At 35.3% G+C, this 27,536-nt stretch overlaps 2 protein-coding genes, 1 long non-coding RNA gene and 1 other non-coding gene across 4 annotated transcripts; all 4 read right to left on the bottom strand.

Moving 5' to 3' along the window:
• Positions 1-1,436: 1,436 nt before the first annotated feature.
• LOC142170635 (uncharacterized) lies at positions 1,437-4,391 on the bottom strand. The gene is made up of 3 exons (XR_012699910.1): positions 3,419-4,391; positions 2,512-2,697; positions 1,437-2,388 (listed from the first exon to the last, which is right to left on the bottom strand). It is a non-coding gene; the product is annotated as an uncharacterized LOC142170635 (long non-coding RNA).
• A 1,101-nt stretch (positions 4,392-5,492) lies between these two features.
• TRNAE-UUC (transfer RNA glutamic acid (anticodon UUC)) lies at positions 5,493-5,564 on the bottom strand. Its single transcript has one exon. It is a non-coding gene; the product is annotated as a tRNA-Glu (tRNA).
• Positions 5,565-11,268: 5,704 nt separating this feature from the next.
• On the bottom strand, positions 11,269-12,340 carry LOC107814938 (uncharacterized). Its single transcript, XM_016640442.1, has 2 exons — positions 12,137-12,340; positions 11,269-11,706 (listed from the first exon to the last, which is right to left on the bottom strand). The coding sequence occupies exons 1-2, from the start codon at positions 12,338-12,340 to the stop codon at positions 11,269-11,271; spliced, it is 642 nt and encodes a 213-aa protein (XP_016495928.1).
• Positions 12,341-15,440: 3,100 nt separating this feature from the next.
• On the bottom strand, positions 15,441-19,029 carry LOC107814940 (glucan endo-1,3-beta-glucosidase 7). The gene is made up of 4 exons (XM_016640443.2): positions 18,841-19,029; positions 17,703-18,367; positions 16,654-16,980; positions 15,441-16,220 (listed from the first exon to the last, which is right to left on the bottom strand). The coding sequence occupies exons 1-4, from the start codon at positions 18,905-18,907 to the stop codon at positions 15,891-15,893; spliced, it is 1,389 nt and encodes a 462-aa protein (XP_016495929.2). The 5' UTR covers positions 18,908-19,029; the 3' UTR covers positions 15,441-15,890.
• Between the last annotated feature and the right edge of the window lie 8,507 nt (positions 19,030-27,536).

The raw sequence follows: 27,536 nt of genomic DNA, 5'->3' as shown, positions 1-27,536 counted from the left end.
GGTTCCATGGTGTATGCTATTCGTCGATGACATAGTTCTGATTGATGAGTCGCGAGCCATATTACCGAGAGGCTGGAGGTTTGGAGAAATGCTCTTGAGTTTAAGGGTTTCAAGCTGACCAGGACGAAGACAGAATACCTAGAGTATAAGTTTAGCACTGAGCCGGGGGAAGTGCGCGTGGATGTGAGGCTTGGATCACAGGTCATCCCAAGTAAAGGCAGCTTCAAGTACCTTGGATTGGTTATCCAGGGGAGAGGAGAGATCGACGAGTATGTCATACACCGTATTGGGGTAGGATGGATGAAGTGGAGGTTAGCATCTGGAGTCCTGCGCGACAAGAGAGTGCCACCGATACTCAAAGGTAAGTTCTATAAAGCGGTGGTTAGACCGGCTATGATGTATGGGGCTGAGTGTTGGCCTGTTTAGAACTCACATATCCAGAAGATGAAAGTAGCAGAAATGAGGTTGTTGAGGTGGATATGCAGGCACACTAGGATGGATAAGATTAGGAATGATGATATTCGGGAGAAGGTGCACATGGCTCTCATTGATGACAAGATGCGGGAAGCGAGGCTAAGATGGTTTGGGCATGTTCAGAGAAGAAGCCCAGATGCTCCGGTAAGGAGGTGTGAGCGGATGGTTACGGAGGGCACGAGAAGAGGTAGAGGGCGGTCTAAGAAGTATTAGGGAGAGGTGATCAAGAAGGATATGGCGAGGCTTCAGATTTCCGAGGACATGACACTTGATAGAAAGATGTGGATGTCGAATATTAGGGTTGTAGGTTAGGAGGTAGTGAGTCTTGCCTTACTTCGTGCCATTGTGAGACTAGTCTAGTAGGGTTTTTGTCTAAGATAGCTAGTGACAATGTTGTGTCTTACTATTTCTCTTTTCAGTGCAAGACCTATTTACTAGCTATCGCTTTTGCTTTGCATCTTTCTTCTGTATTTCATGTTGTTCCTATTCTTCCTATGATTTATGTGGTGATACTAATATTGTCTCCTTTTGTCCTTTTGTTTTCTTGAGCCGATGGTCTTTCGGAAACAGACTCTCTACTCCCTCGGGGTAGGGGTAAGGTCTGCATACACACTACCCTCCCCAGACCCCATTAGTGGGATTTTACTGAGTTGTTGTTGTTATTGTTGTTGTTGTTGTATATAATTGATAAATTTGTATATAAGATGTAATTAAATTGAAACTTGAATAGAGTTGGTAATAAAGTTTTCAATAGTGTATAAGTATGTAAAAATCCCTATCTTCTTTAGTACATCCACCCTTGTTCAGGATGAGTATGCTTTTAGTATACACACACATATTATATGTATAGATAAATATTGTAACTTCTTCTTGGTACTGTCAGAGGCAGGAGCCTTTGCTAAACCCCTAAGATGGACTTTTGCAAGAAGAATATTTGTTATATTAAGTTTGAAAATGCTGCTAAAAAGTGTTATCAGGCCAGTGATACTTGCACTTCCTGATAGAATTTGCCATCTCTCAAGCTATAGCACATTGTATGATAACCGTCGAGCAACAAAAAATAAAAAATTGGGGTGGAGTGGTTGATTTAGACAAGAATCCTGTTTTCGTGATACTATTCAACCATTCTAATGTTGATTTTGAGATAAAAGTTGGCGATAACATAGTACAGCTAGTCATTGAGTTCCATGCCATACCAGAGGTTGTTGAGGTTTATCAATAATAAAGGTTGTGGTATTTGAATTGATAAATCCAAGTCCGTGATTTGCTGAAGAAGCCGTGTGTTTATGTATGTTATGCAACTGTTATTGTTTAGCTCTCATGCTCTCCCTGGGTTCAACTGAACTCATTCCTTTCACCTCGAACTATGTATACATATTCAAAAAAAATCAAAATATTTACATATAAAAGGATTGAGCTCATTTTCATATCCTCTGGCTCTACATTTTGGTATCTGTTCATGCTGGTGAATGTTGTAACAGTTGTCGTTGTAAACTCCTTTATGCTTCGGCCCAATGTGCTTGTGCCTTCTAATGGTTTCTTAACTCTGGCAATGAAAACTATGGCCTGAATGGTGTTCGACATGTTGGACAAATTGGTCTTTTCGCTAACCAAGGATCAAGACATTGAGCATGAAATACATGGTTACAAGCTGAAAACTTCTGCACAATTCTGCTTCACAAAGACTGTCTAAACAAATGGCACACGTCAAATTTGCTTGTCCTTTGAGGTAGAAACAACTGATTTCTTGCACTTGTTCAACAGATAATCCCGAGCCACAAGGGTCTATTGCAGAAATCTCATCGTTGGGATCTCCCTCTTGATCAATTCGATCAAGAACAAGGTAAGAAATTACCAAGTACACGATGATGAACGCAAAAACAGCAATCAAAGAAAGAGGGGATGGGAGTTCAGCTGCAGAGAAACCCATTGCTTAGATAAGATTTTCAGAAAAGTTAATATAGCATAGAGCTCCATGCTCTTATAAAAATAACAAATAATAATAAATAAAAGAAATCATTGAGCTCCATGCCATACCGGAGGTTGTTGAATGTTCATCAATGATAATAAATGATGTTTCATTTGAATTAGCAGATGCAAGTCCAAGCCATAGCTCTAAGCTATATGTCTCTGTCTGTACAGCAGCTGTATATTTGTTTAACTGGCACGCTGACTTATGTGGATTCGGCTGGAACTTGTTATTGCTTTCGGCCCGATCTCTCTCTATATATATATATGAAATTTTTTAAAATGTATACATATAATAAGATTACACTCATTTTCGAACTACTAACTCTACATTCTGCTTTGCCTCTAAATTCTAATTCATGTTGTTGAATGTTGTATACATGCCCTTATGCCCCGTGCGTCCCAAACACATTTTCGATTCCCCGGTCCACTCTCGTGCTAACATGCTAACAACGGTGTTGGCGAACTACTATGATCTCTAGATTTCCGTGGAGTCACGAATAACCAAGGACACCCGTTCGCCGGTAATTACACTATATCACTAGGTAATTTTTTTTTATTTTATGCATATTTACTATACGTTGAATCCCCTTGTATTTTCAGTGTTTAATTTTTTATATTTTGACACACCTTAGTGAAAATCTTGACTTTGTCATTGCCCAAACCTCCCATTTCTATGTAACCTTCCATTTCACCCATTGATGTGCGATTGACTAGATGAATCGCAAAAGTAGAATTATTGAAACCATAATCTCTTTGAATTAATTTTAGCCGTTGAAAGTAATTGTGTACTCTTTATTTACAACATGAAACAGGGCACTCCAGTAATGATAAAAGTCTAAAATTCAGCCTAATATTCATGAATTCATTTTCTGAATAGGAATGCTACACGTAACAGTATATGAATGTTTTTTTCTGAAAAAAATTTCTGTTAGGCGGGAAGAGGGGAAAGGGAGACAGTGGGAATTAAACTCACACCGATTGTATGGAAGACTCTCACCGATCAGGGGCGGAGCAGAGTGTCGGAAATGGGTTCGGCTGAATCCAGTAGCTTTAGTTCACCCCTGTAGGCTGTATTTGTCTTAAAATTCCATTAAATATGTATAAATTATTAATTTAAAAACCAGTAAACTTAAAATGATTAGAATCTCAAACTCATAAGCTTGAAATCTTGGCTCCGCCTGTGCCACCGATACCACTAAAATGTAAGCCTTGGAGTTACTGTAAGAATGAAAACTGTGGCCTAAATGGCATTCTACAAGTTGGACAAGTTGGTTTTTTGGCTAACCAAGGATCAATACATTGAGCATGGAACACATGATTACAAGCTGGAAAACTTCTGCACAATTCTGCATCACAAAGAATATCTAAACAAATAGTACACGTTGAATTTGCTTGTCCTTTGATGTAGAAACAATTTATCTCTTTCAACTCTTCAACAGATAACCCCGAGGCACAAACATCCATTCGCGAAATTTCATCGTTGGTATCACCTTGTTGTTGATCAATTAGATCAAGAACGAGGTAACAAATTACCATGTACGCGATGATAATCGCGAAAATGGTAATCATAGAAAGAGGGGGTGGCAATTCAGCTGCAGAAAAGCCCATAGTTCTAATAAAATCTTTTTAAAAAAAGTTAAATATGTAGATTTCTCAGGGGGAAAATAATAGCAAAAGAGATGAACCAGGAATTCCATATGACATTGGCCTATAGCTTGAATTGGACATGTTGTATAATATCTCTTGTTTAGATCAATTATATTTGACGTTAAAATATTTAAATAGAGAAAATGAAAGAATCTTCTGCTTTTCTTTTGATTGTTTTTGAATATTAGATTTGACTTTCTTAAACGTAACCCAAGTTACAATTTCCTCTCACATGGTTCTTCCTTCTAATGCACAAAATCTCTTTCATATTTCGTAATAGAGAAAATTTGAGAGATAACTTGTAATGAATGACAAATAATATAATGACACTGAAAAGAAAGCTAACAACATATAATAAATCTTCATCAGAAAGATTGATGTCAGCCTTAGAAGATAAGTAACCTTTTTCTTTTTCTATTTTGGTGGTCAAGAGCGTTAAAGTTTAGTACTCTTTGATCAATTGAATGTCTTGTTTTTTCAAGACTTTTTTTAACCCTATATAGGGAAAGAGTTAAGGCCCTCATAATAAAATATTAAGCATGTTTATTATATATTTTTTTCCAGAATTTAGCAAAAAGTTTTCTTCACCTCAAAGTATCATACGACATGCATCGATTCGTGTCAGTCGTCAATTCAATAAATACATAACATATATCTTCACAAATATGATTATCACTAGATCCTAGTTAATTAATAAATATTTTTATCTTAATTTATTATTTAATTACAATAAATTAATATGATTTGGTATAACACCCGGTCTGGGTAAGTTTTATTTATACTTGAAATGAAACTTTTTGCATAATCAATGGATCTTTTAATGGCAAAGGGCCAAATACATCCCTGTACTATGAGAAAATGTTTTAATATACTCTTTGTTATACTTTGGGTCCAAATATATCCCTACTGTAATATTATTGGTTCAAATATACTCTTCTTCTGTTAAGTTTGTTCAAGGTAGACATTCAATCCATATTTGATGAGGTAGATGTCACATGGCATGCCACCTGAGCGCCCCTAATCCATATATAAAAGACTAAAATTTGAAATATAATATTTTTTATGGTAGTAGTAATGGTGGCAATAGTAGTGGAGGGGAAAGAAATTTTAGTGATAGAAAAAAATAGAAGGGAGGGGTAAAATGGGTTAGGGGCACTGAGGTGGCAAGCCATGTTGCATTCACCTCATCAAATATTTAATGTCACGTAGGATTGGATGTCCACTTTAGACAAATTTAACGAAAACGGGGTATATTTGAACATACAGAGATATATTTGGCCATTTTCCGATCTTTCAATTCAGTGAGACCCAAAGCAGTAAACGAACACATTTTTCACTTGCTTACAAAACCATTGGGTTTGAGAAAAACAGAAAAAATAAGGAATGAATAAAAGAGTAAATTCCGTTACCGGGAATCGAACCCGGGTCTCCTGGGTGAAAGCCAGATATCCTAACCGCTGGACAATAACGGAACTTATTGTTGGAGGAGATACCTTAACAATTTTATACCAAAATAGTAGTAGTAAGCTATACTTTGTTTTTGTTTGATTTTGCGTAATTTATTCTATGAAATAGGAAAGGTCTAATTGTTCATAGGAATTCAAACTCATTCAAATTTTGACCTCTACACTTAAGCTATTACCTTAGGACCTTCAAGTCGAATAAAAGCCAAAACCAGGGCATATTTTACTCCTCAATATTAATTGATGTAAATTGAGTTTCCTCTTTTCCAACTAATAGAAAGAGAATGACTATGAATTTTGACTTTGGTTCTATCTAGGGAAATTACCACCTATGTCACTCTACAAACTTTCCTAATCAAAAATAGCCCAAAACAAAATATCTACTAAAAAAGGCTCAAATGTTATTTTTGGTCCAAATAGTTTCAATTAATGTCGGTTTTTTTTGTATCCGTTTTTTTCGTATAGAAAACTCTCTCTCTCTCTTTCTGCGATTTTTTCCTAAATTCAACCAAAATTACTGAAATTGACGACAAAACAGATACATTTTCGGTTATTTTCGTCTGATTCCAGGTAATTTGGAGTAGAAAACCTCTTATTTTGTATATTTTTCTTATTCCATTTGTTTTTGTAGAATCGATGTTGCTTTTCTTTAAGCTTTTGCGACTGATTTTGTAAATTTTGGTCGAGTTTTTGTATTAATTTCTTCACAAATTTCTGTAACCTTTTGTTCGTATATTTTTTAAAAACTTTTTTTGTCATTGAACCTAGTATCAATTTTGAAACAGAGCAATATGAGAAGACAAACTCGTTCGATGAGTTCATCACCTTATTCAAAGTCGGTTTCAATTGAGACATCGAGCAACATGAGAAGAGAAACTAGGTCGATGAGTTTATCTCCTCATTCAACCACGGTTTTAGTTGACAAATCGATTGATGAACAAAATATGCGAAGACAAAATCCTTCCGACAGTGTTAAAGTGTTAGAATCTCGAAAGGATATTGTTGGAAAATCTGAGAAAAAGAAGAGCAAGAGGGTTATAATAGATGTCGATCAAGGTAAGAGAAAACGTGTCGTGGAGGACGAAGTGAATTTGGGTGTCAAACTAAAAAAATAAGGTTTAGAAGGCAGAAAAAGTTAAAATTTCTGACAAAGTTTGTAAGGTATATACAATTTCAGTTATACTTTTTTCTATTGTTGACTCTTCTTTTAAAATTTGGATTTAGTTTGTATTTTTTTGTTTTTAATTCGTGTCATGTATTTGTAGCCTTGGAAGCTCTATATTCCAGTTGGTGAGTCGTTTCATGTTACTCATTGGTCATCATACACTAATGTGGACATTGTATCGGTTTTACAGTCAAAGTTGACTGATGTCCAGCTTCGGATGTTTAGGGAAAGCTGTTTTGGCTATTTCCTTGATTTACCTCGAGTTGCTATCCAGGCACAACTTATTCGTTCTTTAATGTTTAGGGAGTTGGTTCAAGATAAGTGTGATCAATTTTATGTGAAATTGAATGACGAATGTGTTTTACGTTTTGGTCTTCGAGAATTTGGTATTTTAAGTGGTTTAAACTGTTATGGTAATGAATATGTTTGAGGGTAAATTCAGTGGACCCAATAGGTTGGTGGATACTTATTTTTCTGTTTTAAAGTGGTGTCAAAGAAGTCACTTATTGATTGTTTTGAGAAGAAGAAATGACAGTCTGATGAAGATGCAGTTAAGATTGCAATTATTTATTTCATAAACACATTTCTAATGTCCACTCATGCTCAGAAGACATTTATAAGTAAACGTGATTTCCATCTTGTCGAAAGTAGTGAGTATGTGTCGTTTCCATGGGGTAAGATTGCGTTTCGAGCTTTAATGAAGTCGGTGAGGGACAGGTTGAGGGGAAAGTCTGAGTTTTATAGGATTGGTGGATTTCCTCTTACACTACAGGTGTGGTTCTATGAATGTTGCACTGTAGTCGATCAAAAGTTTGTTGTTCGCGTTGGATGTCATAGACCACGCATATTGAATTGGGAAATGACAGACAGGCCAACGTGTGAGGACTTCTCTACTGGTTTCTTCAACAACATAGGGAATAAGGTACCATCTTTTATGTCTTGATGGGATATACATTTATAATACACTGTAATTCATTATGATACATCAAACATATAGTTTTTATACATCTTTGATACATCTAGGACTGAATCACTTTTGGTTACCTTTGTAGTTTAAAAATATCTCTCCTACAATTGAAGAGCTAAGGAGATTTACTTTGCCTATTGAAGTTACCGATGAGTATCAGAAATATTTGACATCACGTAACAGGGGAAAACTTCCTATTGATGATAGCGATGATTTTGTTATGCCACCCCCGAAACACATTAAGGAGCCTGTCCCACCAAAAAAGGCACCAAAAAATGCGCCAGGTGTCCAACCTGTTGATTATGACCGTGAGTTGCAGAAGTTGAAAGTTGATGTGAAGCAAGTATGTATTGATCTTTTTTATATATTTTTTTGAAAGTATTGTTCAAATTGTATATTTAAAGTCTATTATCTTTCTTATTTGTTTCATCTTGTAGCTCCATAAGCAGTTAAATTCCTTCATGGATTATGTTTCTGATAAATTCAATGAGCTCTTTGAGTTGATAAATTCCAAGGTATGTGCTTCTTTTCCGTTGTGCATTTTTTTTTTATTTTTTAGTTAACTTTCTATATCCTTTTTTTAAAAATAGTTTGGTGCAAGCGAAGTCAAATATGGTGCATATCCAGAGGAAGACACCAGTGGTCGTCAAGACAATAATGATTTTGTGAGCAATATGGAATTTGGTGGCAATGAAAATGTTGAAATGGATGGTTGTCAGGTGTGTTTAGTTGTGCATTCTGCATTTTCCCCTTTTCTTTTATTTGTTGTTTTTGATAATTCGTTTCTTTTAAAAAAAATAGGTCAGTGGAAGTGAAGGCAAAGATGTTCCACATTCTCAAAGAGATACTAGTGTAGCAGATCAGTTAGGTGTCAATGCTTTGGAAGGACCTTCTAGTGTGAAAGTTGACATGTTTGTTGTTAAAGTAACTTTCACACCAGATGTAGCACATGCTGGCATTATTGGTGAGATTACAGATGCGGCGGCAGGGGAGACGGAGGAAGAATTTGAGAAACAAAAGGTTCCTGAATCCCGGATTGGTGCTGTTTGTGCGAATGTAAGTGCTGATGCGGCGGCAGGGGAGACGGAGGAAGAATATGAGAAACAAAAGGTTCCTGAATCCCGGACTGGTGTTGTTTGTGCGCCTGCAAGTGTTGATGTGGCGGCAGGGGAGACAGAGGAAGAATCTAAGAAATAAAAGGTTCCTGAATCTCGTACTAGTGCTGTTTGTGCGACTGCAAATGCTGATGAGGCGGCAGGGGAGATGGTTCTGTACAATCCTGAATTACTTCCTGAAGTATCGTCACAAATGGGAAAAAAAGAGATGTCTTGCAAAGGCCGTGCAGTCTCCGTTCATTACTGTATTTGATTCAGGTTCCAGTACTGGTGTTGGTACAACGAAAGGAAAAAAGAAAATTTATGCTATTAAGCATCCTTTTCAAAGCAAAATCGGAACTGGCGTTAACAGCTCTTTGTTGAATGTATTTGCTGCGTGGGTCAAAGAAGGGAAGTCCAGAAAGAAGTATGTTTCCAACTTCTGAGTTTTTTTCAGTTTTATATTTTAATATATTGTCACTTATAGCATTATTTTATATCAAATCACTATACTCTTTTGTATGTATATGTTACCAGGAATGAAATTTACCCGAAGCATGTTAGTGAACTCAATCCTGCTTATGATCTTGGTGTATTTCATGTTGAAGACAAAAAATGGTTTTATACTTTGGCATATAATGGTCAGCCCTTGGATGACTCGGTATGTAAGAATTAACTTTTGCAGTATTTTTTTTAAAATTTTAGCTAGTGTACACATGAACACTCAGTCCTCTTAAGTTAGAACAGATTATTAATTGCTATTTCCTGGCACAAGAGATAGCAGTGAGCATTCATTTTCCTTTGTTTTCTGTGATTTTGGTTTGAAAAACTGTAGCTGCTTAAAGCTTATGAGCCTTTAGTGATTTGTTATTTGTTATGTTTTGTTTCAGCACATTGATGTTTTGTTCTATTATCTGAGGAAGAAGGGGAAGTATGACAAAGACCTACTTGTAACATTCACCACCACAGATTGGTACTTCGACGAGAAAATTAATGAGTTGTGGCAGGCGTTTATTGATAAAGATGGAGATAGTGATGTGTGCACTCCGAAACATGTCATTGCAGAGTATATTCAGGGGTTTGTCTTGGATGCCAATGTTCCATGGCACACTGTCGAGCATGTCTTAATGCCAATTAATAGTTGCAGAACAATGGCATTGGATAATAGTTGTGATGTCCTTCAAGGATAAGTGTATTTATGTGTATGACTCTATGCGCGGTGGAGCTGCTCATCAAGCCAAATTTCATAAGACCATGGCCAAGTATTCTGTGTTGATGCCTCATTTTTTCGTGCACACGCATTTCTATTTAAACAAAAAAGATATCAATTGGTGCACTGGTGTCTACAAATCAAAAGACTTGATTACCCCCTTTGATGTAAAACTGGTCGAAGGATTGCCTCAACAAGTCGAAGCGTATGAATTTCTTTCAACACAATCTGTCTTGTTTTTAGATTCTGCAGTTTGATAGTTGTTGTTCTTTTTATTTTTGCAGTGATTGCAGTGTATTTGCGGCATCATTTGCCGAGTATTTCATTGAGGGCAAGACGCCTCCTAAAAAATTCAATGCCTATGCACACCGGCGCAGATTTGATGCTCTCTTGTGGGATTATGCTAGAAAGAAGATGGAACTGAACGCGCAAAGTGATGATGAGATTATTGGTCGACAGAATAAGTCACGGAAGCAGAAGTAGTTACTTTTGTCATTGTTGTTGGATGAACTCTATAATTTTGTTTTTGTATTGTGTTCTGTTATGTTGTCACTGTTGTGAGACGGATCAGATTTGTTTGTGTTTGAATTTTATGAATACTTTTAAGAATTGTATGGCAAATGAGATGTTTGCTCTGTTATAAAGGTTTAATGAGTTTCAGTGCGATATTGGATTGTTGCAGTTTAGTTTATTTTGGTGTTTCTCCCTTGATTTTGTGTTGTGAATTATAGATATGAAAAATATACGGTAGTTTGTGATACATTGTCTCTTGCAGATACATGCATGATACATACATGATACAAACATGATACACATATGATACAGATATGATACACATATGATACACAGTTTTCAAATATGTATTGATGAAGCCACTCTTATTTGCAAATTTCTAAAACTATTTGCATAGTTTTCTAGCTGCTACGACTGTTTTTCATTAGTTAGCTTTGTTACTACACAAATACAGGCATGAGTAAGAGCCTATACATAGAGATACATAGGTGATACACAAGCGATACATAGATGATACAAATGAGATGCACAAGCGATACATATATGATACAAATATGATACATAGCTGATACAACTTCTTTTTAATCAAACAGATGTATAATATAAACTTGCAACACGATTTTAAATGATAGGTCAAATATTTATTTATATCTAAAATTCAAATGACATTCTACAATGATATAGTTCTTGATATATTGCATTCCTCTAAATCTCTATGATATTCAATAAAGTGAAATAACAAGTAATTCTAAATTTGACATATTTCATCCTCTCTTTGGATTATTTCTACAAGTTTTCCTGTTGTGACCTTCTTCTCCACACTGTCCACATGAAATCGACCTTTTTCGTTCCCTTTCAGATATTGGCTTGCACCTCCCCTTCCTTGGCCTTCCAATTGTTTTAGTCACATCTGGTGGCAAGACTTTTTCATTTAGAACTTCTGCAGGAATTTCCCATGTGCTTTCATCAAGAATTGGATAAATTGGAATTTCATAGGTCTTCAATAGGTACTTCGTGGTGTAGTACATCGAGCAATACTCAATGTGATCAATGTATTTGTATTTTAATACTGCCCAAGCATGTGCACATGGTAGTTCATCCAACTGAAACCTTCTACAACTACAAGTTCGATCTTTTAGGAACATCATTCTCTGCTTACCCTTGTCAAGTACTGAATATAAGTAACTCGTCGAAGGGGTCACCTACAAAATTTATCAACTATCATTAGTGGTGACAAAGCAGATGCCCTCAAAATATATATACTAGAGAGCCTGCAAGATTCAAAATAGCTTAATATCATGTCAAACCAACAAATATTTCAGGAGTGGGATAAGCATAAATGCTACATTAAATTGAAAGCTTTTGCTTTTGTGTAGGTTGACACTAGTTTAACAGAATCATACAATGGGTTCAAGATATAACAGATCCGTGAATTCGGCATGATTACATATTCTATGCGCAAGTATCTACAGATTCCAGTCATACATTCATCTGATATGACAATTCAAGATTGTCCATCAGCATTGTATCATATTTTTTCCCAAGATCAGTGAATGACTCTACTGCATTCTTTAGGTTTGTAACATTCCATCATCCAATCAATTTCCTTATGTAGTCTAGCAAAGGCAGTACTGGGTGTTCCCTAGCAGCCTTGAGAGCTGCATTGATCGACTCCGCAATGTTTGAAGTCATCGCCAATGTTCTGTTGACAGTGAAATATGCTCTGGGCCATCTTTCATAGCCAACATTCATTAAGTAATCTTTGAGCCTCTTATCAATTTTCTCTACCTCTGCTATGTGGTAATCAAACTTCTCAACTGTGTATGCTTTGGCCATAGCAAAGAATATGTCTTTGAGCAGCAAATGGTTTTTTTTGGAATTTTTTTTACATTATTCCATAGATGCCATATGCAGACACAATGAGGTACTTGTGGATACAATGTTGCCGCTGCATTTTCAATGCCTTCATGCCTGTCCAAAACTATGCACATTCCCTCCCTTTCCCCAAATGCATCCTTGAATCTCGCAAAAAACCACTCCCATGAAGCATTATTCTTTGAATCTACTATGGCATATGCGAGTGGTAGGATATTACCTGTTGGATCTTGTGTTGATGCTATCAATAATGTTCATCTATAAGCCGATTTAAAAAAGGTTCCATCTACAACAACAACCGGTTTGCAATACTGTCATCCTTTTATAGACAGATATAGTGAAACGAAAGCATACATGAACAAGTCTTCCTCTGTTTTTTTCAAACTTACCCACCGACATAGGACTTGTAAGAACTAGCATATAAAAGTAGCTTGGCAGCTTTTCATATGATTCGCTCGTGCTCCCTCTCAGTACTTGAACTGCATATTCTTTCGATCTCCATGCTTAAATATATGTCATCTGAAGACTATACTGCTTGTTCATGTCTCAAATTATGTCATTAGGAGTGTATATTGTTTTTGGGTCTTTATACTTGTCTATCAGAAGACTGCCGATGAGTTTTGCAGTAGTTTGACGTTGTGCGTAAGATCTGTCTTTCAGAGGGCATGAGTGCACTTTGCTGAAATTTCTGACCTTGAAAACGTTTGCTTTTCTCAGACTCGAAGACTTAAAATACCAATCACAGTTGTTGTTGATGCATACTAGGTAGTACCTACGACAAGGATATAAACTTTTCCATCAATAAATAGAGCGACATGAAATACAATGATATATAGTGATACACACTGCCATCAACAATACTAGATGAAAAAATACAACGACTATACAGTACTAGACGGTGACAACCATAACTTAAAAGTGTACAACTACATACTTACAAGCAACAACTTATTTTCTGCATAGTTATGCTCCTAACATCAACTACGATATACATTGAGATACATAATTATATAATAAATATTTTGATCCCTGCTTTCACTTGATCTATGCACCTTAAACTGAAAATTTTCCTTTACTGCCAAGTGCCTCATGACTTTGATTATCGTTGCCTTGTCTTTATAAATTTGACCTTTTTCTACATCTATTGTTGGGGGTCAGTTATTATTGTATTTTCATCAGATTCTATATCATTCCAGTCATCTCCATCCCCAAACTCGATCATCTTAATTATATCGCCATTGTATCTCTCCTCTACAACTGAGCTTTGTGCACATTCTGAGGAAATCACAGCAGAATTGGAATTGTTGCAGATCATGTCCATATCCTTTTCACTCGATGTTATTCAAAGGGGATACATTGTAAATTCTGAGCTTTTTTCCAGCTCAAGATATACACATACACCCATACTATTATGTATCACTATTGGCGGAGAACTGTTTTGGACAATGTATTTGATTTCAATATCATTCAATGAAGTATCTATCATAAGTTGTTTCGAAATCACGTCTACAAAATCTTCAAAACTTATATTTGGAGTAACTATTACAGCATCTGGATTATAATCTACAAAGCTGTTGTCAACATTCCATCGGCCACCATACTGAATGAAAATTGGTAAATTTGCCATTGAAGTAGCTGAAATTAGGTCAAAACTCATTAATTCCTTGATTGATTTTGATTGCATTTCGTAGTTCCTTCTACACAGAAATTACAAAAGTTATATCTACACAGAAATTGCGAAGGTATAGAGTGAAATTGATCGATTTTGAGTGAAATTTGGAGCTCCTTTTGAGAATTTTTTGAGAGAGAATGCCGTGATTTACAGAGGTAGAGAATGTCGTGATCTGTTAAATTGATACGCTTGAAAAAACAGGGAAGGAAGGAAGGAAGATCTTTAGCGTGATTCTCGGATAGAAGAATCCTTCCTTACGTGTATCTCTAATTTTGGGCTACTTTTGGTAAGTGTCTAATTTTAGGCTAGAGGTTGATAAGTTTGTATTTAAATTGGCTATTTCTGTACTTTTCCCTTCTATCTATCTCGGAAAATTTGCTTAGATTAGTAGGGGCCCAATGCAGATGTGGAACAGCAAATGAGAAACCAAATCGTAAAATTTCTTCATATAGCCACTAAACTTAGATTAAACGGAGAAGTTGAGGTCTTGTGAGAGATTAAGTTGTCTCATCATTTTATTATATACCCTAAACTCGTAATGTAACGATGCAACGTAGCTCAAATAGTGAAATTCAGGTCCATGACGAAAAAGTCTAAATGCAGGAAGTGTTGTTTCCTTTTTCTTTTCTTTTGGCTTTTAGTGCTAAATACATAAACTTGCTTCATGAATCGTAATCTATTGAGTATTGCCTCAATCTCATAGGTTTCATCTATATCAATATCGTTTTACTTGGACCAATTCATCTCCTGTGCTTCAATATCAAAACTTACTCATGATAATAATAGACAGATCTAAAATTTGAACATTGTAGTTTCAGTTTCGAATTCTATCCCATCAAATTTAATTATTGGGTTCGAAATCTATTGTTTGCATTTATTTAGTGAATCCAAAATTGCTGGGTTCGAATGAAACCTTGAATTATGGGGGGAAACCAGAAATAGCCTAATTTACAAATGGTAATTGAAAAATAGCCACAGTTTTAAAAGTAACCGAAATTTAGCTATTTTTTTATGTAAAGATAAAATCCAAATCCGAAAATATTCCAGCATAATATGTTGGAGTTCAAATTTTTTACATACGAGATTCCAGCATAATGTGCTTGAGTTCTAACATAATATGCTGGAAGTTTATATGCAGGAGCTCCAAAATCCAGAATATTATGCTGGAACTTTCTGTATTTCAGCTAAAATAGTGGCTATTTTTTAATGATTTTGCAAACATTAGCTATTTTTCAATTACCAGTCCGAAAACTGGCTAGGCCATGCTATTTTCACTGAATTACGATCTACATTTGGCGCTGATGATAGGAAACCGAAGTAGTAAAAACCATACACTCACTGAAATATATACTGCAACTCGATATATATATATATGAACAGTTAACAAAGTAGTTGAAACCATACACTCACTGAACATTATAACTTCTTTTACATAAAGGTGAAGGAATCACATAAATTCCTTTGCCATGTAATAGATCTATTTTGCGTGATCTTTTTATTCACGCAAAATGTACTCCACTTCATAAAAAACATTAACCTGAAAACAGTCCGACCAATAAAGTTATCCTACAAAATATTACAACAAATTGCCTCTGCTCTCAAGTACTTCCACTTTGGATAACTGGACCCATTATAACCCAAAAGAATCGCATTTCCAGCAGCAGATAGTTACATTAAATCCAATATTGGGTACAAATTACAATACCTAAGGAATAAAAAAACCACAAAATCTAGTAACAATAACTTACTAGAGTTAGTGGATGAGGGGGGTGGCTGTCTGTGAGAAATCACAGTTCAAAGGATTCAAAGGACTCTTGTCTGAATTTTGGTAAAGAAGATTCATAGCATATGCGGCATGGAATGCCACAGTATTTGACTCAAAACAAGCACCCCCAGGTTGAATTGCACTGCATAGTCGATATTTGATTGCAACTGGGCATCTGATACATCTGCCTTGGATACACTTTTTGTCTTAGGCGACGAGGAAGGTACCGGAGTTTTTGGCAATGAGGAAGTTGCCGGAGTTTCTGGCGATGAGGGAGGCATTGAAGTTTTTGGCAATGAGGGAGTCACCGGAGTTTCTGGCAATGAGGGAGTCACTGGAGTTTTTGGAGACGAAGGAGGCATCGAAGTGTTTGAGGGAGTTACTGGAGTTTTTGGCATTGGATCCTTCAAAGACAAAAACTCCTCTTAGACCTTAATAATCACAAAAATCAAGAAACTACAATAACAACAACTACGCCTCAAGTCCAAACAAGTTGCAATCAGCTATATGAATCTTCGTTGTTCCATTTCGCTCCATTTGAGCTCGTCTCAATCCAATATTTTACAAAATAGTAAAAATTAAAAAGAGCTAGAAGTCCTCCATATTTTCTACTAGCATATAAATCTTTGACATCACCAAAAGACTCCTGCAAAATACTGGACCTAAAACTTAATCCAAACTAATTGGTGTCATGTATAGGTCTTTTCATTTCATTGCGCCCTATTGTTGCTAGGTCTGCATGGTTTCCAAGAGATTACACCTATAGATCGATACAAATTTTACAAGAAACCTATATTGAAAAATGATATAATGTAGTTTTTGTAGTGACTTTCTTACCTGGCTGTTAGCCTTAGAAAGTCCAGCATCATAAGTCATTGTTAAATCAGGCTTGAAAAGTCCAAAGGACCTTTCAGAAGTTGGTCCTGGTTTCAAATTCTCATCATACAAAGCAAAGAGATAGGTATCCACTGATATGCCAGGCATCAATGGAGTTCCAACCATTGACCTCAGGTGAGAAATCAAATTGCCATTGTATGCCTTTGCATTCTCAATACTTGGCCCAACCTCATTGCTGTCTCCCTTATAAGGCCATCCTGTTTCAGCAATTACAATCTCTACCTCCTTGAATCCCAGGGCATTAAGCGCTGATCTTACAGCATCCACCTGCATACAGCCAAATTAATTAGGTTCTTGATTCTCAAACATGGCCACAAATACCACTTTCATATCAAGGTGAATGACATGATTCGAATTACAAGAGTTGTATTGCTTAGTTTTTGAAGTTTTTTAAAGATTTCTACTCACAATACGCCAACTTCTGATATATATGTCCAAACATAATTTCAACTTTCAAAAACTATTTTTCATCTCATTCTCAAAATTTCTATTTTTCAAGTTTCAACCAAATCTATGTCCAAAAACGCTAGCTAAACTTGTTTATAGACTAAATCATACACTTATTCTCACATTACCAAGTTACTAACTCGAAAAAAGAAAAGAAAAGAAACGAAAAAAACAAGTAAATATCCCATCTAATGCAAGTGTAATGACAAGAAGTAAACTTTAACATCATTTAGTCGGCATCATTTATAAAAATCATTTGCTTTTATTATGTTCTGTTCTTAGCTAAAGTTCACATAAATTCCAAAAACTTGGAAGTCTTTCTTTTAGAAAACGTCCCCGTTCATCTCAATCTTTTTAATAAAAAAATAAATCAGTCATTGTAGTGTCGCGCGATCACGTTATATTGACTTACAACAACACATAACTTTGCATATTACCTTGGAAACCATGTAATAAATCGATATAACCCGTTTAAAACACTGTCAGTATATACAACCTAAACTCATACATATAAAATGGACAAGAGTAAGAAAAAAGGTAACCTGAGCGTCGAACATGCTGGTGTACTTAATATTGGTACCAGCATCAAATCGTCCAGAATTAGGTTGAAACAAACAAAAAGCCAAGGTATCAGGTCTAGGATCACTCTGATAAGCGAAATAAGGATAAGGATTAACTGCAAAAGGAGAACCAGTAGCTTTATTGAACTCCAATAATCCTTTCAACAAATCAGTAATACTCGGGTCGAAACTTCCAGAAGATGGCGGCTCCGATTGCTTCAACACAGCCATAGCATGGACCGTAGATACCTTAATTTTACCTCCAATTGAAGCATCATTGAGGGCATTTTGGAGATTTTGCATCGCTGGCAACAAATTTGTCATCAGATTTTGATCCTTTGATAACATAACCTCATTTCCGACGTTGATGACTATGATTTTACTGGCTGGATAAAATGGAAGTACTTTTGAACTAAGCCATCCTTTGGCGAAGTTCGGGTCGGAGGCCATAGGCGGAATATCGCCGTTGGCTACTCCGATCATGATTCCGACGCCGGTATTTGCTAACGCTTTGATGATTACCGGGTCGGATCCGTATAACCGGACTTTCTCAATTGAAGTGGATTGTAATAGCTTTGCTGTTGCCTCCGGTGCCGGGAGATTATCCGCAATTTGGCCATAATTTATACCGATAAATGACTCTGATTCTGCAATATTAGCAATATAATTAGTAAACAAACTTGGAAAGGAAAAAAAAAATAGTATATAATTTTGCTCAGTAACAAGCCAGGAATTTTTGAACATTAGCATATTAGCATATGAGTAATTCTAATAAGAGGATTTGAAAAAAAAATGCAAAAATCTCAACACCAATTTTTTTTGCATGTGATAAGCAATTTTTGAACTCCTTTGCACAAACTAAATTATTTTCTTATGTTGAACGAATTTAACAATTTATATATTAGCGAAAAATGCTCTATTTGAGCAATATAATTTTTCGATGCACGTACCAACGAGATAAATTATTTAGTATTGAAATAGTACGAACTTGAGTAGCACGAAATGAACATAAAAGAATCATATAGCTAACTCTAACTTATTTGGGATCGAGATATAATCAGTTTGTGAATAGAACGAAGTGAATAAAAATGCATATTTTAAGGAGTTAAAAAAAGCTTACCTGCGAATAGGGCGAGATGAAAAAAGCAGAGAAAGAAGAAGGAAGAAGTCTGAAGTAGATTAGCCATGGCAGAAAGAGGCTTATTGTATATATTCTATGCTTTTGGAGGGAGATAATGATTTGTATATAAAGAGGGAAAGTGTAAAATTCTACCGTTCAAGTTTTGAAATTCTATACCACGGCTGATTGCACGTGAGTTGCAGACATTTATAGAGGAAACGGTTCAAGTTCAATTATTGAGTTAGAAATTCCGTGGGAATTAATCAATATTTTAAAAAGGTGAAAATAGTCAAGATTTTAAAATCAATGGATGCCAGTATGAGATTTGCATAAAGGCCAGATTCAATGTTTACTTTCCTAATCAGTATACATAAATTATATACTATTAATTAGACACAGTTAATTATATTTATATTATACATGAATTATATATATATTATATATTTGACTTTAATTTTTTCTTTAAGAGATTAGGTGGATAACTATTTGCCTGAATTCTTTATTATTTTTTATGCTTGCACAAAACACATTAGTTTACAGCTCGTTGATACTTTTTGAAATTCCTCCTTTTAAATACTACTGTAAAAAATAAATGTGATTACTTTTCAAATCACTCTAAAAGCAAAAGATTTACTAGGTTTTAATCAATTATCACTACAAAGTGTAAATAATAATCATGCTCATCAATCATCACTCATCAGTCTCATTCTGGAGCGAACACTTTCTGTAATTACCTTCTGCCTTAATCCTCAATCTCCACACCCTCCTATTAAAGGTCATGTCCTCGATCAGCTCAAGTTGCACCATGTCCCACCTGATCACTTGCTAGTTTCCTGAAGTACACTAGCATCTGTCTATCTATGTCATAGTTGCCCGTTCCCGCCGCGCTCACGACCCGGCTGGCCTACTGTTATCCGCGGCGTACCTTTGATCCGTTGAGCGAGAGCCTAGTCTGAAAATAATCTAGAGAAACCCTCTTATATCAAAATTATTTTTATAAATAAATAATCCAACCTCGTAAAAATTTTGGTGTTTACACTAACTCAAAAAACATATATTTTGTGGTTTTACATATATTATTACTTGCTTAACTATGGAGTTAGTTAATGTGTATTTTCACGCCAATTCTATTATTAATTATGTAAGCTAGTTAGGGGTCGTCTGGTTAGAAAATAAGTTATTCTGTAATTAATTATCTCCAGATTAATTATCCCAATCTCCCATAAGAATAAAAAAACACTACAATTTCGAGATAATTATGAACAATTTTATAAAATAGTGAACTCCGAACAAAGAAGGAGTTAATTAATTATCTCTTATTCCTCGTACCAGACGAGCCCTTTCAGTTTTTGGTCAGCCTCGAAGGTCAAAAGGAGATTATTATACTATGATCTTTAGGTTTCTCAAAAATCTAAGTGCTTTGAATAGCTTATCCTTCTATGCTAAGGAATCGCTTTTGCATATTTGGAACTGTGACAACATGTCCCTACATTCTCTGTGTATTATTTCCTAAACGCTTTTTGAACTCGATTTAGTTATCCTCAAATTTTGTATATTGATTTATTTATATGTTTTCAATGAATTTCAACTATACTCATTGAAAAAGTTTCTTTTTTGCTTAGATTTTTTGAATATTGTATATTTTTTTATATTTCATCACCTTATTTGCTATCTAATCCATGAAATTCCTTTCCGTCTTGCATCTAATGTTGTTAATCACGCTTAAAAGTATGGAAGGAGATTTTTGCATGTGATTCTTTAAAAGAAAGAACCTTATGTATTTGATTTTTCAATTTTTATATGTGCTAGTTTTGGTTAGTAAAAGATAAAGAGAAACTTTAGTATGAGTGTTTGTGGACAGCAGACACCCTACCCAAAATAATAAAGTGAACTTCCACTTTAGGAATTAGGACAAATACATAAAGCAAAACCAACTTTAGGAAGGAGAGGATGGTATAATTTGTTGACAAGTAATCTCCTCGCAATAAGAGAAAGTAAAAGTTCAAAGATTCAAACATTTCATTGCTAAGTTTTCTAAGTTTTAAACATGGTAAACATTTTATTCTTTTCTTTTAGTGCAACCGAGTTAAGTTGGACCTTTCAGGCTTGTCTCTATATTTACCTTAACTATGTAGAGAATGATAGAGAAAGAAAAGTGAAAGTTGATTTAAAGTGAATATGTACATAATTTATTTATATTAGTGTATGTTAGTCAATCTGTATTACTATAATAAATAACAAAACAGTAAACTTTCTGAAACCGAAAGTTAGCAACAACATAATGTCAAAATAATATCTGAAAAAATAATTCCGGAATAAATCGAGCCAACTGAATGCACAACGTGTCCTTAGGGAAATTATTCCCCTCAAGTATTCGAGGTGCTGGAATATTATCTTCCTAGGATAGAAAGATTTAACTCACCGATGTATTGGTACCAAAAACTACGGTGTCAGTGAACTACTCAATGATAGTAAATCACACTGGAATAGATTTGTGCAGAAGAAGAAGAAGTCTTGAAGTTCAGAAAATTCGTAAGGAAAAATATGAGGAATCAAACGAATTTATAGCCAATGGAAGTACTGTTTCTGAAAGTTTACAATCTTTCAGAACAATCACTAAAAAATGGGAGGAAATTTAAATAAAAATTCAGGAAAAAATGAATCGAGTCGCGCACGGATCCGGTTCGAATTGGATATTTGGCTAATTTAATTAATATTTTATTATATAATTAAAAAAATTATCCAAAAAGATTAATCAATCAATTGTTGACCAAATCCAAATCCAAATCTGAAGCCAAGCCGAGCGAGCGATGACGACGACAGCGCGAGGCTTGCCTTCTTCTTAACTCTTTAAGAGCTAGAAGAAGAGCAATTGTATATATACCCATCAAAAGTCTTTTCCTCCTCCAATGTGGGATAATGTCCCTTTATCAAGGTAGGAAATTCAAATATTTTATTTTTCCTCCATTTCCTATTCACTCTTTATTTTAAGCTAACCAAGCTTAAACCCAACAATCCCCACATGAATGGGGAATGGCTATAAGACTAAGGAATGCATGGACGAGTGTGTGATTTACATGCAAGAATTAATTGCATCTGAATAAGTAGGTTTTCCTTTAAACTTTCCGTAGTGAACTTATATCGAATATACTCAGTAAATCGATAGATTTGATATCTTTGAACCGTCGAGCTTTGTTGTATACCTAGACAACATAAGTCATACAATCAACCCTTAACCATCTACGGTTATCACGGTTGTATTCGTTTCAGCCATGAACACTGCCTGGTTTCATGAGTGCTTAGATAATGTGCATTTACTTTCATTCCCCTTGAAGCGGCTTACACTTCACACTCACATATGTGATTTCTAAACGTGTAATCCTATAGACACACTATCTGGTCATATTCTGCCAGACTTAGCAAATCATTAAAAAGCTTTAAGCTTTATTGACTCATCAAAATGCCTTAATGATTTACCTCAATTTCTGAACATTGTCTTCATCACGAGAATGGGTTGAGATTTGACAATGTTGAATCGTCATTCATAACTTTATTTGATCTCTTTGAACCTAGCTCTTGGGATCTCCAGTCTGCTAGGTAGAGTTACTGCCATGATGACTTGTCCTAGGCCTTAACCCCATTTTCTTTGATGATCTTTCAACTGCCTCTCTAGATAGGTCTTTTGTAAGTGGATCTGACACGTTATCTCTTGACTTTACATAGTCAATAGTGATAACATCACTAGAGAGTAGTTGTCTAATGATATTGTGACTCTATCGTATGTGACGAGATTTTTCGTTATACATAACGCTCCTCGCCCTACCTATTGCCGCTTGACTATCACAATGTATACATATAAGTGCCAAAGGTTTGGGCAAAAATAGAATATCTCCCAAGAAATTTCGGAGCCATTCAGCTTCTACACCGGCCTTATCTAAAACTATGGATTCAGATTCCATTGTAGAACGGACGATGCACGTTAGTTTGGATGATTTCCAAGACACTGCTCCACCCCCAATTGTGAAAACATATTCACTCGTGGATTTAACTTCAGATGATTCGGTGATCTAATTTGCATCACTATATCTCTCAATCACGGGGGGATATTTGTTGCAATCAACGCATAATATTGGGTATGTTTCAGATACCCCAAAATTTGTTTTATTGCCATCCAATGTATTTGATTGGGATTACTTATAAACCGACTCAGTTTGCTAATAGCACATGCTATATTTGGTCGCGTACAATTCATGGTATGCATAAAACTTCCCAATACTCTTGCATAGTCTAGTTATGAGTTACTTTCACCTTCATTCTTTTGAAGTGCATAACTCGAGTCAATTAGAGTCTTGGCAGTTTTGAAATCCAAATACTTGAACTTGTCAAGTACTTTTTCAATGTAGTGAGACTGTGATAATGTTAGACCTTGTGGAGTCTTATGAATCCTGATTCCTAAGATCACATCAGCAATTCCTAAGTCTTTCATGTCGAATTTGCTAGCCAACATGCGCTTAGTAGCATTTATATCTGGCATATTTTTGCTCATTATCAACATGTCATCAACATATAAACAATGACTTCATGACCTGGAGTGTTTTTAATGTAAACACATTTATCATACTCGTTAATTTTAAACCCACTTGCCAATATTGTTTGGTCAAATTTAACATGCCATTATTTGGGTGCTTGTTTAAGTCCATAAAGTGACTTAACAAGTTTGCACACATTTTTTCTTTATCCGGAACCACAAAACCTCAGGTTATTCCATGTAAATCTCTTCCTCCAATTCTCTATTTAAAAAAGTTGTTTTAACATCCATTTGATGGATTTCAAGTCCATACACGACCATCAGTGCCACTAACACCCTAATATATGTTATCCTCGTTATTGGCAAGTAAGTGTCAAAGTAATCAAGGCCTTCCTTTTGTCTATAACCTTTGACAACAAGTTTTGCCTTATATATGTCAGTGGTGCCATCATCTTTCATTGTTCGTTTAAAAATCTATTTCGAACCTAAAGGCTTATTTCCTGGAGGAAGATCAATATATTCCCATGTATGGTTATCCAAATTGATTGAATCTCACTATTGACTGCCTCTTTCCAAACTGCTGAATCAAAAGATGCATAGCTGCTTTGAAAGTTTGAGGCTCATTTTCTAGCAAAAATGTCACAAAATCTGGTCCAAATGAAGTAGATGTACTTTGACGTTTGTTACGCCTTGGATCTTCTTCACTTGGAGTATTTTACTTTGGTTCTTCCCATGGTCGTTTAGGTCTTTCACTTAATGACTCACATTCAGTTTTATACGGATAGATGCTTTCAAAAAATTCAGCATTATCTGATTCAATTACCGTATTAAAATGAATTTCGGGATTATCAGATTTGTGAACCAAAAACCGACATGCTTTACTGTTTGTAGCATATCCAATAAAAATACAATCTACAGTTTTTGGTCCGATTTTAACCCTTTTGGGTAAAGGAAACTGTACCTTTGCTAGACACCCCCCATACTTTGAAATATTTCAAGCTGAGTTTTCTTCCTTTCCATTTTTCATATGGAATATATTGTGTTTTGCTATGGAGTACTCTGTTAAGTATTCGGTTAGCTGTAAGGATAGCTTCCCCCCTCCCCAAAAAAAAAAACTCTACGGTAATCCAGAACTTATTAATGAAGAATTCATCATTTCCTTTAGCGTCTGGTTTTCCTTTCCGCAATTTCATTGGATTGAGGTGTGTATGGGGAAGTAGTTTGATGAATAATTTCATATTCCGAACATATTTTTGCAAACGGAGATTCATATTCTTCACCCCAGTCACTTCTAATCATTTTGATCTTTTTATTCAATTGATTCTCCACTTCATTCTTGTATTGCTTAAATGCTTCAATTGCTTCATTCTTACTATTAAGCAAATAAACATAATAATATCGAGTGCAATCGTCAATAAAAGTTATAAAATACGTTTTTCCACCTTGAGATGGTGTCATAACACAAATGTCAGTATGAATTAATCCTAAAGGATTTGAATTCCTTTCAACAAACTTATAAGAATATTTTACAAACTTAGATTCAACACATATTTGACATTTTGATTTGTTACACTCAAATTTAGGCAATATTTCTAAATTAATTAACTTTCGTAAAGATTTGTAATTGACATGTCCTAAATGAATATGCCATAAATCATTTGACTCCAATAAATAAGAACAAGCTGAAATTTTATTCATACTGTTAACAACCATTACATTAAGTTTGAAAATGCCCTCTATGAGATAGCCTTTTCCAACATACATTTCATTCTTACTTATATCAACTTTGTCAGATACAAATACACATTTGAATCCATTCTTAACAAGTAAAGAAGTAGAAACTAAATTCTTCTTAATAGTAGGAACATGAAGAACGTTATTGAGCGTTAACACCTTGCCAGAAGTCATCTTTAGGAATATCTTCCCATAACCTTCAATCTTGGTTGTTGCAGTATTTCCCATGGAAAGCTTTTTTTTGGGACCAGCAGTAGAGTAAGTCGCAAATGCTTCTTTGACAGCACAAACATATCGAGTGGCTCCAGAGTCAATCCACTACTACTTTGAATTTCCAACTAGATTGCATTCCAAAAGCATTGCACATAGATTTTCAATGTCATCATTCTTTTCCACTATGTTAGTCTGTCCCTCTTTCTTATCCTTTTTCGGGAGACGACAATCAGGGGCTCTGTAACCAGCTTTTCCACAATTGTAGCAGTTGCCCTTGAATTTCTTTTTGGTTTGCTCCTTAGTCTGTCCAGAAGACCTCTTCCTTTTCTTACTTTTTGGAGCAGTCTCCTAAACAATATTAGCTCCCATAATCGTTGAATTTTCACGAGACTTCTTTTCGGCTGTTTTGTTGTCTTCCTCAATCTTGAGACGAATCACAAGATCTTCCAACTTCATTTCTTTGTGCTTGTGCTTAAGATAGTTTTTGAAATCTCTCCACGAATGAGGCAATTTTTCAATCATTGCATCCACTTGAAATGCTTCATTCACGACCATACCTTCAGCAATAAGATCGTGAAAAATAAGTTAAAGATCTTGAACTTAGGTTCAACAATTTTGATGTCTATCATTTTATATTCTATAAATTTGGCAACCACAGACTTTTTCAAGCATGCATCTTCAGTCTTGTACTTCTTCTCAAGTGTGTCCCATAATTCTTTTAAAGTTTTTCCAGCACGGTACAAATTGTACAAGTCATCCTCCAAAGCACTTAGGATGTAGCTTTTGCAAAGAAAGTCTGCCTGTTTTCACGCCTCAACAATCGTAAACTTCTCATTGTCCGGCATGTTGGCGACAGGAACGAGAGGATCTTCACTGGTGAACTTCTGAATACCAAGTGTGGTAAGCCAGAAAAGCACTCTTTCCTGCTATCCTTTGAAGTTGGCTCCAAAAAATTTCCCCGATTTCTCGGCCGGTGGAACAACAATTCGGCTTGACGAGGCTATCATTGTTGCTGCAATAGTCGTAGAAGGATTTTCATTAGCAATTGTAATTTTTCACTGTCAACAACAGAAGAATTCAATTAATGGCAAAAAACAGAACAGTAAACAGTACTGCAATTAATGATAAATAGTACGTTTAATAAATAAAAACCGAAGTTTTTATATACTGTTTTACAGAAAACGATGAAATTTTTATGTTCTTCAAATCGTTTCTGAATTTTAATACTCCGATGAAGTTTTTATATCTTCAAATCAAAATAGAAAAATTCAGAAGGAGTAGAAAATCACACAAGTTTTAATCTCCAAAAACAGAATACAGATTACAATAAAATAATTTCATTAAGAATGTTAGTTAATCTGTATTACTATAATAAATAACGAAATAGTAAACTTTCTGAAACAGAAACAGAAAGTTAGCAGCAACAGAATGTCGAAATAATATCTAAAAATATAATTTCGGAATAAATCGAGCCCACTAAATGCATAATGTGTCTTTAAGAAAATTATTCCCCTCAAGTACCCGCGGTGCTGGATATTATCCTCCCAGGATAGAACGATTTAACTCACCGGTGTATTGGTACCAAAAACCACGGGAGGAATCAAACGAATTTATAGCCAATGAAAGTACTGTTTCTGAAAGTTTACAATCTTTTAGAACAATCACTTAAAACAGGAGGGAAGTTTAAATAAAAATTCGGAAAGAAATTTTATCCAAAAAGATTAATCAATCAATCTTTGACCAAATCCGAAGTCGAAGCCGAAGTCGAGCTAAGCGAGCGACGATGACGACGACACGAAGCTTTCCTTCTTCTTAACTCTTTAAGAGCTAGAAGAAGAGCAATTGTATATGTACCCATCAAAAGTCTTTTCCTCCTCCAATATGGGACAATGTCCCTTTGTCAAGGAGGGAAATCCAAATATTTTATTTTTCCTTCATTTCTCATTCACTCTTTATTTTAAGCTTAAACCCAACACTGTATAGGGTAAAATATGTTCATATTAGATGCTCGCATAATAATGCGACACGTGGAGCCAAAGGCAAATGGAAAGCGATGCAAATGGCAATCAATTCCGAAGGCAACAATCCTGTTTGTTCCCGAGGGAAATGATGTTCATAAAGATAAAATAAATGTTTGTCATCCGGTAGCATTTAGTGGAGAATATTCTGTAGCATTAAGTACGTAGTCCATTACAGAGAACATGACATTCATTGCCTACCA

The sequence above is a fragment of the Nicotiana tabacum genome, chromosome 16, assembly GCF_000715075.1.
Source record: "Nicotiana tabacum cultivar K326 chromosome 16, ASM71507v2, whole genome shotgun sequence".
Classification (NCBI taxonomy): domain Eukaryota; kingdom Viridiplantae; phylum Streptophyta; class Magnoliopsida; order Solanales; family Solanaceae; genus Nicotiana; species Nicotiana tabacum.
Note: the sequence above shows the minus strand (reverse complement) of the source record. Positions and strands in the feature narration are given on the sequence as shown.

Excerpts from the sequence above, each read along its gene's own strand:
- LOC107814938 (XM_016640442.1), bottom strand. The coding sequence starts at position 12,340 with ATGGCCAAAGCATACACAGTTGAGAAGTTTGATTACCACATAGCAGAG. Across the intron at positions 11,707-12,136 it reads AGGCTGCTAGGGAACACCCA|GTGACCCCTTCGACGAGTTA; the intron begins GTACTGCCTTTG and ends TAAATTTTGTAG.
- LOC107814940 (XM_016640443.2), bottom strand. The coding sequence starts at position 18,907 with ATGGCTAATCTACTTCAGACTTCTTCCTTCTTCTTTCTCTGCTTTTTT. Across the intron at positions 18,368-18,840 it reads TCATCTCGCCCTATTCGCAG|AATCAGAGTCATTTATCGGT; the intron begins GTAAGCTTTTTT and ends CTAATATTGCAG. Across the intron at positions 16,981-17,702 it reads CCAGCATGTTCGACGCTCAG|GTGGATGCTGTAAGATCAGC; the intron begins GTTACCTTTTTT and ends GGCTGTATGCAG.